Here is a 16,718-nt window from a genome sequence, read left to right on the forward strand (position 1 = left end):
AAAGTCCCCACAACGTAAATCATTCCAGGAAATCAATGTAAGTCAATGTAATGTGCTCTGAAGTCATGGAGACATGGCTGTGTGTGTGTGTGTGTGTGTGTGTGTGTGTGTGTGTGTGTGTGTGTGTGTGTGTGTAAATTTACACTTTCATACATTTACCATTACTTTGTATTATATAGATATATATGTTTGTATATATGTGATGTTGAGGAAAATATAAATGTGATCATGTCGACTCATTTCACTTCACATGATCTGTTTTTAGATAAAGATTTTTCTAGTCTCGATGACAACTCAAAGCGTTTTACAGGAAACAGTCAAAGGCGACTTGGGGTTTGGTATATTGCCCGAGGACATTTCGGCTCACAGAATGGGTGAGACTGGATTTGAACCACCGGCCCTGGTCAGTAGACGACCAGCTGTTACTCCTGAGCCACAGCCGCACATGAATTATCCATAGATATTTGTACATCTTATGATAAGTTGTTTTATTTAATTCAGGTTTACTTGTAAAAACTGGGGGCAACAGGTGAAAATTAGCTTATACAGCTAACCATGGCTCGTTTACAGTATTTTGTCTGTTGATTCATGAGCATTGTTCTTAAAGAATAAACAAACAAATTAAATGACAAAAACATGTATTCCTGTAAGTGAATACAGAAGAATACGAAACTGTACAAATTGGTTTTCCCATTTCAATCCTGCTCCTCAAGTATCATCTCCCCTCCCCTGATCTGTGCTCCCCCTCAGTTTATCTTTTCTTCATCTCCACTCTTCTCCTCCTTCCTCCATCCCTTCACCTCTCCCCCATCTCCCGTTTCCCTCCTTACTCATCCGTAAATGTGGAGGAATATTATTTCCCCCGGAAGGAAATTTGATAGGGCACAGAGGAACAGAAAAGAAATGCCACTCCGCACCTTCTTGGGGAGGCAGAGGGAGGCTCAGGCACTGAGGGAAGCCATAACTGATCCGGACGGGATGCAGGAGGCAAAAAAAACCTTAATCCCTGTGACATTTCAGCTCAGACTTCTCATCAAAGCCTGCAGGTTGCTGCCGAGCTGCCCAGGAAAAAGGAGAAGGTTATAGCAGCTGAAGGAGACGCAGGCTGAGGGACAGAGACACAGGCAGACACAGACAAAGACGGATGAGCAGGAGTTGGATTAAGTCTCAGGAGTGAAATGTTTGGAAGCTGCAGGTCTTGAATCAGATCCATTGCTGATTAAAAGCCGTGGCATCCTCCATAAAGAGGCCAGTTTCTCTTCTCTGCTCAAAATGCAAAAAAAACATCACACCCCGAGCTGATGCTCCGTGCATACTGAGTCCTTTACCCTTCGGCTCTGCTCAGTGGTATCATAACCTCAGTGCCACACTTTTGACACCCGTCACAGGCAGCTGAGCGTTGCCTCCTCCCCTGTGGGCATGGTCTCTGTAATACCCCAGCAGGCAGCAGCAGCTCCTCCACCTCTATATCATCCCCCACCTTGAACACCCTCCATATCTACGCTCCGCACACCACCTCCTCCTGGATTCAAGCTCTGGGATCCCTGGAAGGTGGCACCTAGATGCCAAATGCTTTCTGCAGGCATGAAAGAGAAGGGGGAAAGACAGAGGGGGGGTAAAAACATGTGGTACATTTTCAACTGAGAAAAAGACATGAGCCTGGCTGTGTTTCAGATAATATAAAACCCTTCCCTTTAGCCAATTTACACCTTCTCCTATCTGCTACTCACCAATAAACGCAGGCATGCAGTGTGCGGAACTTTCTACCTGCCTTTAATGTGAGTTAAAAGTGTGCCGGTCCCTCGCTGTGCTTTGGATGCCTGCCTGCCCTCGGATGGTATCAGGTACTGACTGAGGAGAAAACAAGAGTTGTTTTTGTCTCCAGTTTGACACAAAACCACTCAGATGATCAAACATGAAGAGAATCAGGGCCTCAAAAAGCATGATAATGTCCTGCAGCCAGGAGAGAGCAGGAAAAGAAAACGTGTATGAAACTATTTGATTGCACGCTTTTGACTTTCAAAAGTGTGTGTGTGTGTGTGTGTGTGTGTGTGTGTGTGTGTGTGTGTGTGTGTGTGTGTGTGTGTGTGTGTGTGATGAAATACCCTCGGTTTTCCCTGCAACAGCCTATAAGCAAGGTGAAGTTTTTGTTTCAGCACAAACGACTGAGGTCATTCCCTTAAGTACTCATTTCAATAGGGCCCAGATGAATACCTAAGCATTTCATTTACGCTCAGTGTTTGCTCAGAAGATTACATTATTAATCCATAGAGGACGACGGGGGGGGGGAATTACGGTTTGTGGAGGCACAGCTGCATGGGACAAACTAAATTGAGGTCATACTCTTTATGGGCCAGGTTGCGAGTCCTTTTGATCCTTTATCTACATCCTCAATGGCATCAATAGCTTACTGCGGCCACAGCTGGATGATTGGACATGTATTAAACTGCGGATAAACCACATGTTGGGGGCATTTTGTCCATGATATATTAAAAGGTAAACCTGTGTGTGCACGTAATCTGTGGAAGGGCTATGGAAATAATCCGAATGTACTTGGGTGGATTGTGAGACGGGTGGAATATAAAGAGACGTGTACACTTATTTTCTCCACATGTGTTTTGTCTCATGACATTTGAACACAACCAACACAAGGTGTATTACTTGTTTCACTTGATGTGGTCGATGCTCTTTTTATGCTTTGACCAGAGGGGGGCAGCCAAGCGCGCGTCCTGAGCGCACAGCTGGGTGTTGGCCACACGCAGCATCACAGGCCACATTATGTGTTAATTCATTTGTTTCGACCTGAGTAACAAAAAGTGCAAAGTCATTGTTTTAACCTCCAAATTAAAACCGTGTATTGATTGATGTTGTCAGCCATCAGAGAGTTTTTCAAATTAAGACTACACCCTGAGTCCAAGTGAAGAAAACTGGGGGAGCACTCAGTTTTACAAAAGGCGAAAATGTGCCAATTAAAAACTAATTATAAAACAATGTAATAAAATAATGAAACAAACTGCTTGCATAATAGTTGAATTATTGATTGACTTTAATTATTGTGTCATGCACATGATGTGTTCAACCTAAAACAGGCTTACAAGACACCATCATTTAGAAAAAGTCCACAAAAAGAAAGAAAGCAGAAACCTTAGCATTCTGACGTTTTTCAAAGATGTAGAAACAGAAGTAGCCAAGATATAAGAATCAAAAATAAACAACCATCCCATTCTCTCTCTGTGAAATAATGTGCAATAATAATAAATGATAACAAATAAAACAGACAACCCAACACTACTCTGTCCCAGTCCCCTTAAATTTAATCGAGCTGCATCAAAGTTCACATACTCATATAGACAGGGGCGGATCCAAGGGGGGAACCAGAGGGGCGCGGGCCCCCGTTGAAATATGATTGGCCCCTGAAGTGCTCCTTACCTAGTCATGTACTAAGAATACAAAAAAATACTTTTATTTATATTTTCTAAGCTTTTGTTGAAATACACAATGTGCTTGAACAAGGAACAATTTTCTAAATATGTCCAATGATGTGTGGCTTTGCTCAAATCTATAGAGCTATCAGTAAACAAGGGATGACTTAAAAGTGCACCTCACTAAATCAGGAAATGTGCATGGATGTAATTGGCCCCTCTGTGTAAACTGTGGCCCCTTAATGACCTCTTAGAAAAACTCATAGATATCAGTTCTCTCTCTCCCCTCTTTTCCACCCACGAGGCAGATGGCCGCCCACATCTGGTTCTGCTGGAGGTTGCCTCCAGTTTAATGAGGGAGTTTTCTCGCTGCACAGTCAAGTGTTCGCTCATTGTGGGATCTGATTGGTTTCTCTGTAATTTTAAGGTTTCGACCTTATGTAAAGTGCCTCGGGATATAACAATTGAATTGAACTGAAAATTTAATTAAATGGGACTGATTTTTTTGTCACCAAGATCCATGAATTTGGCTAATAAAAAAAATTAATCCTGGATTCGTCCATGGATTCGTCCATCTGCATGATGGGTTCTTCCCTGACCCATAGCACATCCACCGAGTTTCATGGAAATCTGTTCAGTTGCTGTTTTGCATAATCTTGCTTGCAAACAAACAAAACAAAGTCAAAGTGAATTTATTGTCATAGACCAAACAACAAGACGTGCACAGCAGAACCAAATTGCGTTTTCCAAGCTCCATGTGCAAATATAGAAGACAAGTAATGCAATGTAAACTTGTAACAGTAAATGTAAACTTGTAACAGTAATGAAAACTTGTAACAGTAAATGTAAACTTGTAACAGTAAATGTAAACTTTTAACAGTAAATGTAAACTTGTAACAGTATATGTAAACTCTGTAACAGTAAACTCTGTAACAGTAAATGTAAACTTGTAACAGTAACTGTAAACTTGTGACAGTAAATGTAAACTTGTAACAGTATATGTAAACTCTGTAACAGTAAATGTAAACTTGTAACAGTAAATGTAAACTTGTAACAGTTATGTAAACTTGCCACTGGTGAATATCAATAAGGTGCAAACACACAAACACCCATAGGTGAAAACATGACCTCCCCTGCAGAGGTGTAATCACTCATTACAGATTATTTCTGTGCACAGTTAGTATTTCATCTTTTATTCCCTACCCATAAAACTTATAATATCCTGAGAGGATAATCATCCCCACTGCAGCAGCTCCGTGTTTTCTGAGTCTTCATTAGGCTGCTTGAGAAACGACTTATCATTGTTTATCAAATTAGCAGAGGGGGGGTTGCCTCGGAGCGGAGGGACGGGGAGAGAGCAGGGGAAAAAAGCCTCTCAAGTTCCCCGGCTGTGCGCGGCGCTCATTGGCCGGCGGATCTCACTCGTACCAAGCGACGGTGAGCGCAGGCGTCGTCATCCCGCCTCCTCTGGACCCTTTGCGGGGCTGCAATTGGCCGCCGCGGCTCGCCCCGTCCACGCAGGTTAGGTTGCTCCGCAGCGTTAAGATGTTCAATTGATGGGCGTACCGAGGCTTGTGCGGTGAAAGGGAAGAAACCCGTACGCGTTTCTGTCGGAGCAAAAAAAACCAAACAAACAAAACAACAACAAAAAAAAGACATGTCCTCGCCGGGTCGGATCGCAGCTCGCCGCCGGTTCCTCCGCGACGCGTCTCCCGGAGCCCCGCTGCAGGTTTCCCCTCCCTGTGCGCGGTGACGAGCGGGTTTTTTGGACGATGCTAGTGCGGCGTTTTAACGGAGGAACGAGGCTCCTGACAGAATAACAACAACACAAGGCTGCACGGTGTCGGTGTTTGCGTGTCTCGGCCGGATGTGCTCTTCTTTGTTTGTGATCTCCCTCCGCGGGGGACTCGGACACTCCGGGTGGAAATAGATGCACCTGCCGCGCAGGCGAGGACCAGAACCGGAGCACATGGAAAGATCTGCTCCCCCGGACCTCGCGTGGTGAAGTCGCATCCTTGAGTTGATTTCTCCTCCTCCACCATGGAGCTCACACAGTTTCTCATCTAACATCGTTTTTTTTTTTTTTTAATTAAAAATGTTCCCTCGTCTCTGGGCTTCGAACCCGCCCGAGTGTCGGGAGGATGACAGCTGATCGCCCCTCCTCTCCGGGGACTTAAATAAAAAACGCGCTCCATCGGAGATCCGCTGCCCGGAGTCTCAGTTTCAGCTGGTTTATCAATAGCCGGAGCCGCCGGGGGCTGTGACATTTGGTTGATTGCCACCTCAGCCTTCCCCCTGATCGGCTTACTCGCCTCTCGGTTCCGCGGCTGCTGCTCCTGCTGCTCCTGCTGGAGCTGGAGCCCGGGTCATATTTCTCCAAAGGGCCCTTTTTTAATTTCATTTCAGGGGGGGAAGATTCAATCAACTGTGCAGGAGCATCTCTGCAGGAAGTGTCCGATCCCCTCTCATCCTCCTCCTCCACCTCCTCCTCCTCTTCCTCCACATGGAAAACTTTGATTTCTCCTCTCTGACACTTTGCCCCGTGGCTGCTGCTTCCCTGGCCGGGGGATGATCCTTGGAAGTAGCCGATAAAATAATCAGCGTCGCGGTGTCAGCGGAGGCTTGAGCTACAGGGGATTTGTGTCAGATTATCGCCGGACTGCTATTTTGTTCCCCGGGTCACACTCTCAACTGAATTTAACGGCTTGTGATCTGCAGCCTTTTCCCTGCTGCTGCTGCTGCTGCTGCTGCCGCCGCCGCCTGGAAACTCCTGCGAGGGGGGTGTGGGTGTGGGTGGGGAGGAGGGGGGGGAGGAAGGAAACCTGCGTCTTTACAACCCTCGTCATTCATGGGGCAAAGGTGGGAGAAACGAGTTGCACCCATGAGCGATGATTGCCACCGAGGTGTCAGGACTCACATCTGAGGACACGCCGGGGAGTTGCTGTTGCCCTTGCGCCGCGGATCGGGGAGGAACGAGCCGCGCGTAAAGTTCCCTGGTTTTTACGCACGCTGCCTGGAATGCTGTCGCTGTGACCGAGCGGGGGGTTGGGAGCCCTGTCGAGCACAGCCACAAACAAAACACACACTTACACACACACTTACACACGCGCACACACACACAGGCACACAGCAGCGCCGGAGCGACTGCACCTTCCGGACCCGTTTTCGACTCTCCACCGGGCGGCCACCGGAGGATGTTTGAGCCAGGATGCTGCGCTTCCCCGTGAAGAAGATCCGGAAGCAGTTCAAGCTCCTGCTGCTGCTGGTTCTGCTCACCTCGGCCGTGTGGTTCACCTACCTGCACATCAACCAGGGCAAGACCATCAAACTGCACTTCAACTACGGAAAAGGTAAGAGGAGCCTTTTGTCTGTTCTACTTTTTCACCGTTCCTGTCGTCTCAGCCTGATGGATGAGACCTAACAGTCTCCAAAGACATTTAAAAGGACATTTAACAGCCTCCTTTATGAATACTGTAGCGATACCTCAGGAGACAACACTATAAACTAGTGTAACATCACTATAAAGTCACATGGAGCTCCTGCAGGAATATTATAGGAATATTAAAGTGACACCATAAAGCATGATGTGGCCATAAACCCACCAGAATAGACATAATAACAGATAAGTCAGAATAAAACACCCTATAGTGTTCTGTAACTCACGATGAGGTCAGTGTATAAGTTGCCTGAACAGCTGATCCACTGACTTCCTGCATCCTGCCTGCTCCCTCCTCTGATGGGTGTGCATAGGACCTGATACGCCACAAGAAGAAGCCTCATAAATTAACAATCGCTTCCTTCTCCAGGTCTAAGAAAAGATCGCTGTGGTGTTTGGGGCCAGGTCGCAAAAAAAAAAAAAAAGAAGCCAGGCCGCAGCCTCCCCACATTAATAATCAAAAGGGCCCTTCATGAAGGTGGCCTCAGAGGTCACGGGCGTGCCAGCCCCACTTGGATAAATATTAGGGAGGTGCATGGGCAGAGCTGTGGAGGCAGATATCCACCTGCTGCTGAGGGGCTGGAGCTGAGCATGATGCAAAGAAGAAGAAAAGAAGAAGCAGCTTTTAATGAAAAAGAAAACGGATAAAAGGTGTCGGATGATGTAAACGCACCATCACCTACTGCACATTCAACACGGTGTTGATGGTGTACTCTATCTCTTGCAGCTGTCCGTGTAAAGTGATACCAGTGATTATGGTGTCCTTGAAGAGTGTACGCCGTGCACACACACACACACACACACACACACACACACACACACACACACACACACACAGACACACACAGTGCACCGACAAGCAGGGTTCATTTCATTGTCTCTGATCTCATCCGTGCAGGTTTATTTCCCAGCAAGGGACTAGATTTAGTTTTCAGATGATTAGAGACTCGGGGGCTGAAGGCTGTCACTCCGGGCTTGTCGCGTTCAGTAACTGCAGCTTGAGTGAATTTGTGCGTTTGTGTCAGCGTTGGGGGGGGGGGGGGGGAAACGCACAACAACACAGTATCCTTGCAGTGAATTAAAGTTTTATGAAGCGTGTAGCATTGTCTCAAGAAAGGTAAATAAAACATGTACATTATAAGCCTCATTTAAGCCAGATTGATTGCATTGCACTGCATTGTACAAGGGGCCTCATGTTATCCTGTGCTCACAGTGAAGCTGATGTACTGATCAGGTCGCTCCTGTAGATACTGACTCACTGAACACCTGCCTTCTTCAGCCTCTGTGGTTTTTGCCGCCCGCAGAAGTCGCTGCTGACTTTGTGCAACTTTCCCCTCGAGCACGACGAACCCCCTTTCCTTCATCACCGAGCCAGACGCGGCGCAAGCTGATACCTTTTGTTTGATATGACTTTGTGTTCCTCATTTTTAAGAATTCAGCTCGCAGACTTGCCTTTTTTGTGAATCGTCCGCTGCGGTCGTCTGGCGAGGAAGGAAGGAAGGAAGCTGTTATGCTGTAGTGCGCCGGTCTGTAGCGTCTAATTGACTGTCTTCCATTTAGCAGGCATCTGAGCAGGTCAGCTCACTTAACCTCTTATGAATAACACGTCCCCTCTCGCGCCAAGGGTTTCTAAGTGAGATGTAGCCATTACTGGATATGGGGGCTCTCTGAAGTGTGTAAATATTCATACCAGGCTGGTTGTTTCGTCGCTCCACACAAGAAATCTTCATTGATTCTAAGCACCGAGGTGGGGCAGGTAGAAATAATGTAATTACATTTTTGGACCGAGTCCTCCTTTTTTATTTGAATATGAAATGACAATTTGTCAAATTTCCATTCCGCATGTCCCCCATTTTTGGAGGAAATGAGATTTATCGCAGCCAAATCCACGGATCAGGCTGATTGCTACTTGTGCTTCATCCGCTAATGTCTTATTGGCATATGACCAGCAGACTTATGAGAAATATAAACATCTTGGCATAAAGGGCCCCGTTGAGGCTGCATCAATTTAATTGTGAATAATGATTTGAGGAGCGTGTCGGAGACAGTTGACGGCAGAAGTGTTTCAGACTTTCTTCTGCTCACCTCAGTTTGCTCCTGTGTTAATTGAGGCAGCAGAGACCTGGACCTTAGAGAGTAGGCTCTCTTAATGGCGTCCTGTGGAGTCCTCCATGGCAAACAAACATTGTATATGTTCAATGTTCCTCCTAACAAACATTTACTACCTCTGTTTGAACTGTTCATACCAGTCCGTGGTGATCTTTCCCTTTTTAATTTGGTTCCTTTTTGGTGCATTACATCCACCAACTGTTGCTGCCCTGTGCCGCTGGCAGTAATGTGTGCGTGTGTCCTTGTGTGCACTCTGCTAGAGACACAAAAAACCTAGCGCCTTGGTTGTGGAATAGTAATGAAAACTGGAAAATCACCCAGAGTTTCTGAAAGAAAAGCTTTCTTTGTCAGGTGTTAATTGCCTCAACCCAGCTTCAAATGGGAATGTTATGTGTTTTTTTCTTCTTCCTGGCCATGACATTGCTAACCCAGCCTGACAGACACATTATCACTCAGAAGTCTTAATACCACTTTGGTTGTTATGCAACAAAATCAATCTCACACGAGTGTCATCAGCTCAATTTGATTCAGAACTGTCATCATTCAGAGCGCTAAGCCAGACACAGCCGTATTGAAATGAGCCATGATTTTCTGCTGCTAAATAATTCAGCGCAAGATGGGAGCCGCGTGATAGAGCGGTGATGGAACGGTGATTCAGTTCATGCACCTTTTTTTTTTGGTGTGATTTTTTTGTAGAGAGTGGAAAGGCAGACGGGAGAGAAGCGGATCTAATCTCAGGGTGATGATGGGGCACACATGAACAGTATTTGGAGAAGTGATGGATTTTTAAAAAGTGAGGCACGGAGAGGAGATTTCGAACAAAACTAAAAGTTCAAGATACTTCCTGTGGAAATATGTCATTGAAGAGGCAACTTTAGGAGATTTTTTTTCCTCTTAAACCAAAGAACTTTCTCTCAATTTCCTCCTGCATGATTATCTATCATCTTCGCCTCTTGTTTATGAACGGGCAAGTCAGACAGATATTATTACAGAACAACGAGGATTGGCAACATGATTTTTTTGGGATTGCCTTGTTAATTCACGAGGCATTAAATTATACCTTCTTAAAAGCCAAGGTAGGTGTTGTAACTACGGTGTCGGGGGGGAAGCCAAAAAGGTAAATGTAATAGTTTTCAGATTGCACACTGGCCAGACCGGCCTTATTTAATCAGAATTTCAATGAGGAAGTGTGTTGGCAGGCAGTGCTGCGGTGCATATTTGATGAGTGCCACATTTATGCGGCCACCCAGTTGTACAACAGCCCCCCTGTTTCCCAGCATCAACAGGTCCACTGAGGAGGAGGAGAAGGAGGAGGAGGCTGGCTGCTTCTGCTGCATACAGCCGTCTATTGATTAACTGTGATTACACACATGCATGCACTCAGCCACCCTCACACAAACACAGAAATACAGTTTCTTTGTAAAACAGCACACAATTCATACACACGCACCTCGTATCATCACTGCTCTGAAGAGATAAGGAGGAAATCTCAGGCTTCTCAGAATACGTCTGCGCGGTTGCCTATAGAGACAACAATGCGAGGGAGGAGTGTGTGGTGATGGGCTAGTGGGATGTTACAGTGTTTATTTTAGCTGGATTAATGCTTCCACAGGTTTTTAAAGAAGCGTGGATGTGTTAAATAGCCACTGAGAGGTTAAACCAGACAACCTGTGGATACAGAGTCGATGTATTACATTCACAGTCAAAAGTCTTGGGAATACAGTGGTTGCAGTTCAGAATCAACCGGAGGATTTGGCTTGTTGTTGTATCTTAGCAGCAACACCCTCAGGCTGCCTCGCTGTCATGGTAACCATGCCCTCCGATGTCACTTTCCCTAATTTTAGCTCTTGTGGTTCTCACGGTCGGTCAGCTTCCCCTCGGCCAGAACCACTCTGGAAGCAGAATTGTAAATTACACCCCCTTACTTTGTGTGTGTGTGTGTGTGTGTGTGTGTGTGTGTGTGTGTGTGTGTGTGTGTGTGTGTGTGTGTGTGTGTGTGTGAGTGTGAGAGAGAGCGCACACACGCTGCACCTTTCATGTTATCATTTATTCATGCAGCGATTAATCTCGACTGCTACCTTTTTCAGATTTGTGAATAATGCAGCTGCCTCGGTTCCCATCTGCATCGTTCTGATTTGTTATTGGAAGAACAGAGAAAGAAAGCAAACAGCCGGCACGTTTAGTGAAAAGCAGCCTCCTCGACGTCGTGCTGTATACGTTGGGTGTGTTTCTGACAGAGCTGAATTTAGCTGCTTCCGTAGGAACACCGTGCGCGGCGTGGGCGCAGTCTGCAAGTCTGCCTCAACAAAGTGGTTTGGGCTTGTTGAACCACAGACAAGTGAACCCAGCTGGGTGGTGCAAGCCTTTAAAGATCGCATTTAGAAAAGCGGGGCCTTTAAGTCACTGCGGAAGAGCAATATTTATCAGACAGAAGTTCTCGACTGGGAGGTGATTTATATTCTTTAGGACCAGTGTGCTACGCCGACTTGACGTTAATGTTTCTGATAGTTTTTCAGATGGAAGTTATTGCTGCAGAAAGCTGGACGATAAAAACACTTTCTTTCTATCTTTGAGAAATGATTCAATATAAAATAGGTCTTTCACACACGTTAGTAACAGTGTTGATGTTTGATGATATGACCCAATATACATTTTTATATATATATAATTTTTTACATCTGAGGTATTCTAATCCCTGGCAAGGTTATGTTTTCATCTGCATTTCATTTTCTGTCTATGTCTGATCGTTAGCAGGATAACACAAAAACTGCTGGACGGATTAGTCTTAACTTGGTGGAAGGGTTTGTTATGGGTCAGGGAAGAACACATCAAACTTTGGTGCGGTACTTTCTTTAACATTGCATTTTTCAAGAAACTAATATGTATGAGTGTGTGCAAATTGGTGCGGATGAATTTAATGCATTCTCTGAGTGCCCAAAAATCCATATCGACCAGGCGCTTAATAAAATGATGCCATTTATAATTTTACATGAAACAGCCACTTCATTTGAACTGACTGTATCTTTGATTAAATCCGTTAAAGGGCTGTGTCACAAAGGCATAAACACACATGGGGCTGTCAGTCCATTGTTGGCTCGTGGCTTGTGGCTGGGGAGCTGGGATGGGATCTATCACACACTCCACCATGAATTTGCCCCACAGCTTATCTGACCAACCCAGTAAATCTCATCCCACAATGAGGTTGAACAATGTCCCCATAACAACTCACACCTCCTCCCATATTACATTGTACATGCCTGTGCGTTTTCATCCTTGCGCCGTTTGGGCAATTTAGCATTTTCTATTTACAATAGGCTCTAAAATATCTCGCACTCGATGCGTTGCGTTCACATACCCACAGTGCGTTTCACGGCGAGCAGACGTTGAAACAGGAACAAGGAGACAAAGGGAGGTGAGGCTGGAAGGTGAGCAGAAGCGCTGGAAAAACACAAATCCTGAGTGTGTTAACCTCAGGGTTAATAAAATTTGTGTTGGCCTGCCTAACAAGCCACCATCAGGGTACCAGCTCTGCCCCATGCAGATGAGAGCTCTGGCCTACTGCCACGGCTTTGCCGCAGGAGATTTGTCTGTGTGTCTGTGCGTGTGTGAGTGAAACAGAGATTTTGTGTAAAAGACAGCGAGACGTGTACGCGTGATGTAGTTTGTTTTTCTGCGAGTGTGTTACTGCATGTGTCTGTGAGCGTGCACCTCCTCCGATCTTGCTGCCGTCTGCACTTTAGCCCTGGTGTTTAGCCGAGCAGAAGAGGAAGCAGCTGAATGATGGCACTGTCTGCCCGCTGGCATGCCTGCTGCGAGTGGGGGGACGAGCATTTGGGGAGGAGGGAGGGACTGGGGGCAGAAGAAGGACACCCTTCTCACACAACAGGTGGGACATGCAGCAGGAAGCATCAGACGGGGACGTGGCGGTGACTCATAATAAACCGAGCCCTTCACAGAGCATAATCAGTGTAATCTGTTTGTGTATGGAATTCCTACCTGGATGCGGGAACTTCACAGCGGAAAGCCGTTCAGGTGCAGCCAGCTTGTACAACAGAAGTGTCTAATAATGCAGCTATCACACTGTTAAACAATGCCATCAAGATTTAATTAACACCAATTTCCTCAGTAGGGTCTCGTAAAAACCCCACACAATTTGGACAATTTACTAGGACACTGCTGGGAGACACAGAGGAGGGGGGTGCGATTTCAGAGAGCTGGTGGTGAATTTTAAGAAAATTAGGAAGAGTCCGAGAGTCTGAGGGGAAAAGAAGGAGCGAGCCAGATAGACAGATGTCAGGTGGGAGTATCGACTGCAGACGATCATGATCCTCGTCATGATGGGATTTGTCACTTTCCTTGTGCCCGGGCTCGTTTCTGCTCCTTACTCCCACAGAAGGATTTGCTTTCATAGGCTTTTCTATACGCACGCAGCGCCGGGCTGTACCGGCTCGGGTGTTGCCTTACTGTAAAGTGATCCAGTCCTTGCAGGATTTCAATCAATCCTCAAAGAGTGCGCTCCCCGCTGCTCAGAATGAGCTTTCTGTAGTGGCCGGTTAATGGAAAAGGTCACCTCTCCTCCAGGCTGTGCCGGCTCACAACAAAGGATCACAGGAGAGGGATAGACGCACCTCAGAGACAGAAGAGCCAGACGTTTTGGAAAAACAGGGTTTGTTGGTTGCATTGTAATCAGATTTATTACAGCTCTGTTGAAAAGTCAATTGTCTAAAAGTAGAAACTGTAGAAAAGTAACTCGACCGCAACTTGCCTGTCCCCGTGTGCAACTCTCTGTGGTTTTCACTCATTCCCTTTCACCTGTTTTTTTTTTCTTTTTAAATCACTCTAATGTTGATTCTCACTGTTCATCACTCACTCATTATTCAGGAATCAGATCTGGAAGTGGGATTAATCTCCATTGATTAAAGCATTTTGGCCGCGGACCGAGCTTCACAACACTTTTCCAGCCAATCAGCAACAGTTTGTGTTCCTCATGCACAGCAAGGGAAAGGAGAAAAAAAAAATCTGGCACATGCTAACGGATAGCGCCAATTTAAGGATTAGCGTGGAATGGAGGAGAAGCAGTCTTACCTTTCCGTCGCTGCCAGACCATGTGGAGTTTTGAATGGGATTAAAGGAGCAGCAGACTGGCGGCAGGAGGTTAAGGCGAGAGGAGTGAAAGTCTCCTGGCAGCGGTGTGATTTACTTACACAGCGTTTGTATCATCAAGAAAGAAAGGTGGCAAACAGCCAAAGAAGAGAACACAAATTGAAAAAGAAGAGCTATGAAGAAGCAGGAGTGAAGAGCTATTTTAATAATGGAGAGGTTCTCCAACAATAAAGTCTGCATGGTCAGATATAATGACACACTGGGATTTGTCCTGATGGCCAGTCCGACTATGGTGGAGAGACCTATGGGAGTCCCCTATTCTGTCTGTGTCAGGTGCCTCAGACCCAATCAGGACCAATGGACCAAACTTTAATCAGACCAACCAAGGTGGTCTCGGTCCAGATCAAACAAACCAGGATTCGGTTCATTTGTAGTGTGACATTCTTTTTTTATTTTTTTATTTCCACAAGCGGCTCACAGGATTACATTTTCATTTTGCTGGTAGTAAAACAATATGTGACAAAGGAATTAAACTAAGTGAACAGGTTAATTTACTCCAACAAGTTCCAACAAACTTTTTGTCCAGGGACTTTATTCAAATATCTTTGTGAATACAATAGCCGAACTGACAACATGCCGACGTCAGACCCACGCCCGTCTACAAACCAATCATTGTCAAGTATAGGCAGACACAGTCTATGCAGGTAATGGTAACAGCACATGTCGTACAAAATCCTGTAGTACACTCCCTAAACTACAACATGAAACCAAAACTAACCTGATCAAATGTAGTATAGTGTAGTTTAGTATAGTACAGCTTAGTATAATATAAAACAAAGACACAAACCATGGTCCAGGCTTCAGCTGTGAAAATGCCCTGAGTCTTTTTTACTCTGCTGTGTTTGTGTTCATATTTGAGGATTTTTAACATTATAAGGTTTGTATATAAAAAGCTGTGTTCCATGGTTTAATGCCTCAGCTATGAGAGAGCATCCGCTTCCATGCTGAAGCCCATAAGAAGCTCTGGATTTTTCTATTGCGTTGTTGTTCCAAGTCTTCCAATATCCACAATATGTTGTTTTCACACACATCTGGCTGCCATTCAGATAAAGCCCCTCCCTGTGCTTTACATCCAGAACTAAATCTAAAAGGATGTAAACAGCCTGAATGTGGTGGTGGTGGTGATAATGTTCCCCACCGCTCCGCAGCAGGTCTGACAGCGCTCGCCTGCTGGCAGCTTCCAAAGAGAATTTTTTATTTTTTTTTGCATCTTAGTTGAGCTGAATGCTCTGCGTTCCCTTCTTGACTTCTTTTCTTTCATCGTTGCGGCATGTTTTTCATCCCATCCCATATTTCCTCTGGTTCCATCTCACCTACCGTCCAAGTTGTCTCTCACATCTGTCTCTCTCTGCAGCTTCGTCTTGTTTTTCCACAGGAAGCGTGGGCGTACGGGCGGGGGGGGGGAGGTGGCAGAACAAAGTAAGGACAAGGGTTGCACTTTGTCATTCTTTTGTTATTGCGTCTCAAAGGCCTTCTCTCCAGCTTGATTACCATGTGCGTTGCTTTGTGGAGGAGCGTGGCAACGCTCTCTGAGGGCTGTCACACATTTCTCTTTTTTCCCATTGTAGCCAGTCGCGGGGAAAGATGTTCAAGAGAAGAAGAAAGTTTACTCTGGAGCCATGTTTGTGTTTCTGTTCGTACAACTGTGTATACTTGCTTTGAGCCGTGCCAGTGTGCGCTGAATTTGAACAGTTCTTTAACTTAACTTCTCTATAATTCGCTGTGATTAAATACCCTGCTTTAGTATTCACTGTACCATACTGAAAGTTCTTGTTTATCCCTCTGGTCTCTCAATCACAGAGAGCTGATAGAAAACAACGACTGTTGATGTTTTCATCACTAAAAGTGTTTTTTTTTTTTCCTCCTTTACTGACAAACACTTTGTTTTTAATAGCTTTGTTTTTATTTGTGACAACTGCTGCGGGGGAATAGTTTCAGGCAAAAGGAAGTTTATGAAACAGGCTGTCAGGAAAGTTTGACTGTTTTCAAGTCAACACAAAGTGGTGATTGGAGGTACTTTCTAACTCAACATACACTGTTCCCTAATCACAAAGTTTTCCTCCCACATCACTGTTGATTTTTTTTTAATTTGTGACAGTTGAAATACCCAAAACTGACTCTTTAACTGCCCAAACTGGATTTTCTCCACCGTGGCTCGACATCTTGGAAAGGAGACCAGGGACATGCCTGTCTACTTTGGTAGAGAGCAGAATTATTAGAGACAATTTGGTTCGTTCTGCTACGAGCCTTCGGTGAGGCATAAAGGATCTGATTCCAAAAAGCTGGGCCAAAGCTGACTCTATCTGAAGCTGTTATCAAATACTTCTGTTCTGTCAAATACTTTGTGTGCCAAGAGAGATAATCACCTCTGGATACAATGATCCACTGGGCACAATGAAAACGTTAAATAATTTGCACAAAGTTGTCGCCCCCGAGATTAATCCTGAGTGATCGGGATGAATTATAAATCTATAGAATCTTATCTTAATGTGAGAGCAAACTTACAGTTCTATGTGATTTGTACCTGCAGGAGATCGTTGACCTTTTTTGATATAAAACTGAAATTATTGCTTCTCTCATAATCTGTG

General features: G+C 45.3%; 1 protein-coding gene across 1 annotated transcript in view; it reads left to right on the forward strand.

Annotated features, from left to right (window-relative positions):
• Positions 1 to 6,630: 6,630 nt before the first annotated feature.
• b4galnt4a (beta-1,4-N-acetyl-galactosaminyl transferase 4a) overlaps positions 6,631 to 16,718 on the forward strand; it is a 139,277-nt gene continuing 129,189 nt past the window's right edge. The window contains 1 exon segment of the mRNA XM_034587805.1: positions 6,631 to 6,772. Coding sequence (XP_034443696.1) covers positions 6,631 to 6,772 — 142 coding nt within the window.

Source organism: Hippoglossus hippoglossus, chromosome 6, assembly GCF_009819705.1.
Source record: "Hippoglossus hippoglossus isolate fHipHip1 chromosome 6, fHipHip1.pri, whole genome shotgun sequence".
Classification (NCBI taxonomy): Eukaryota; Metazoa; Chordata; class Actinopteri; order Pleuronectiformes; family Pleuronectidae; genus Hippoglossus; species Hippoglossus hippoglossus.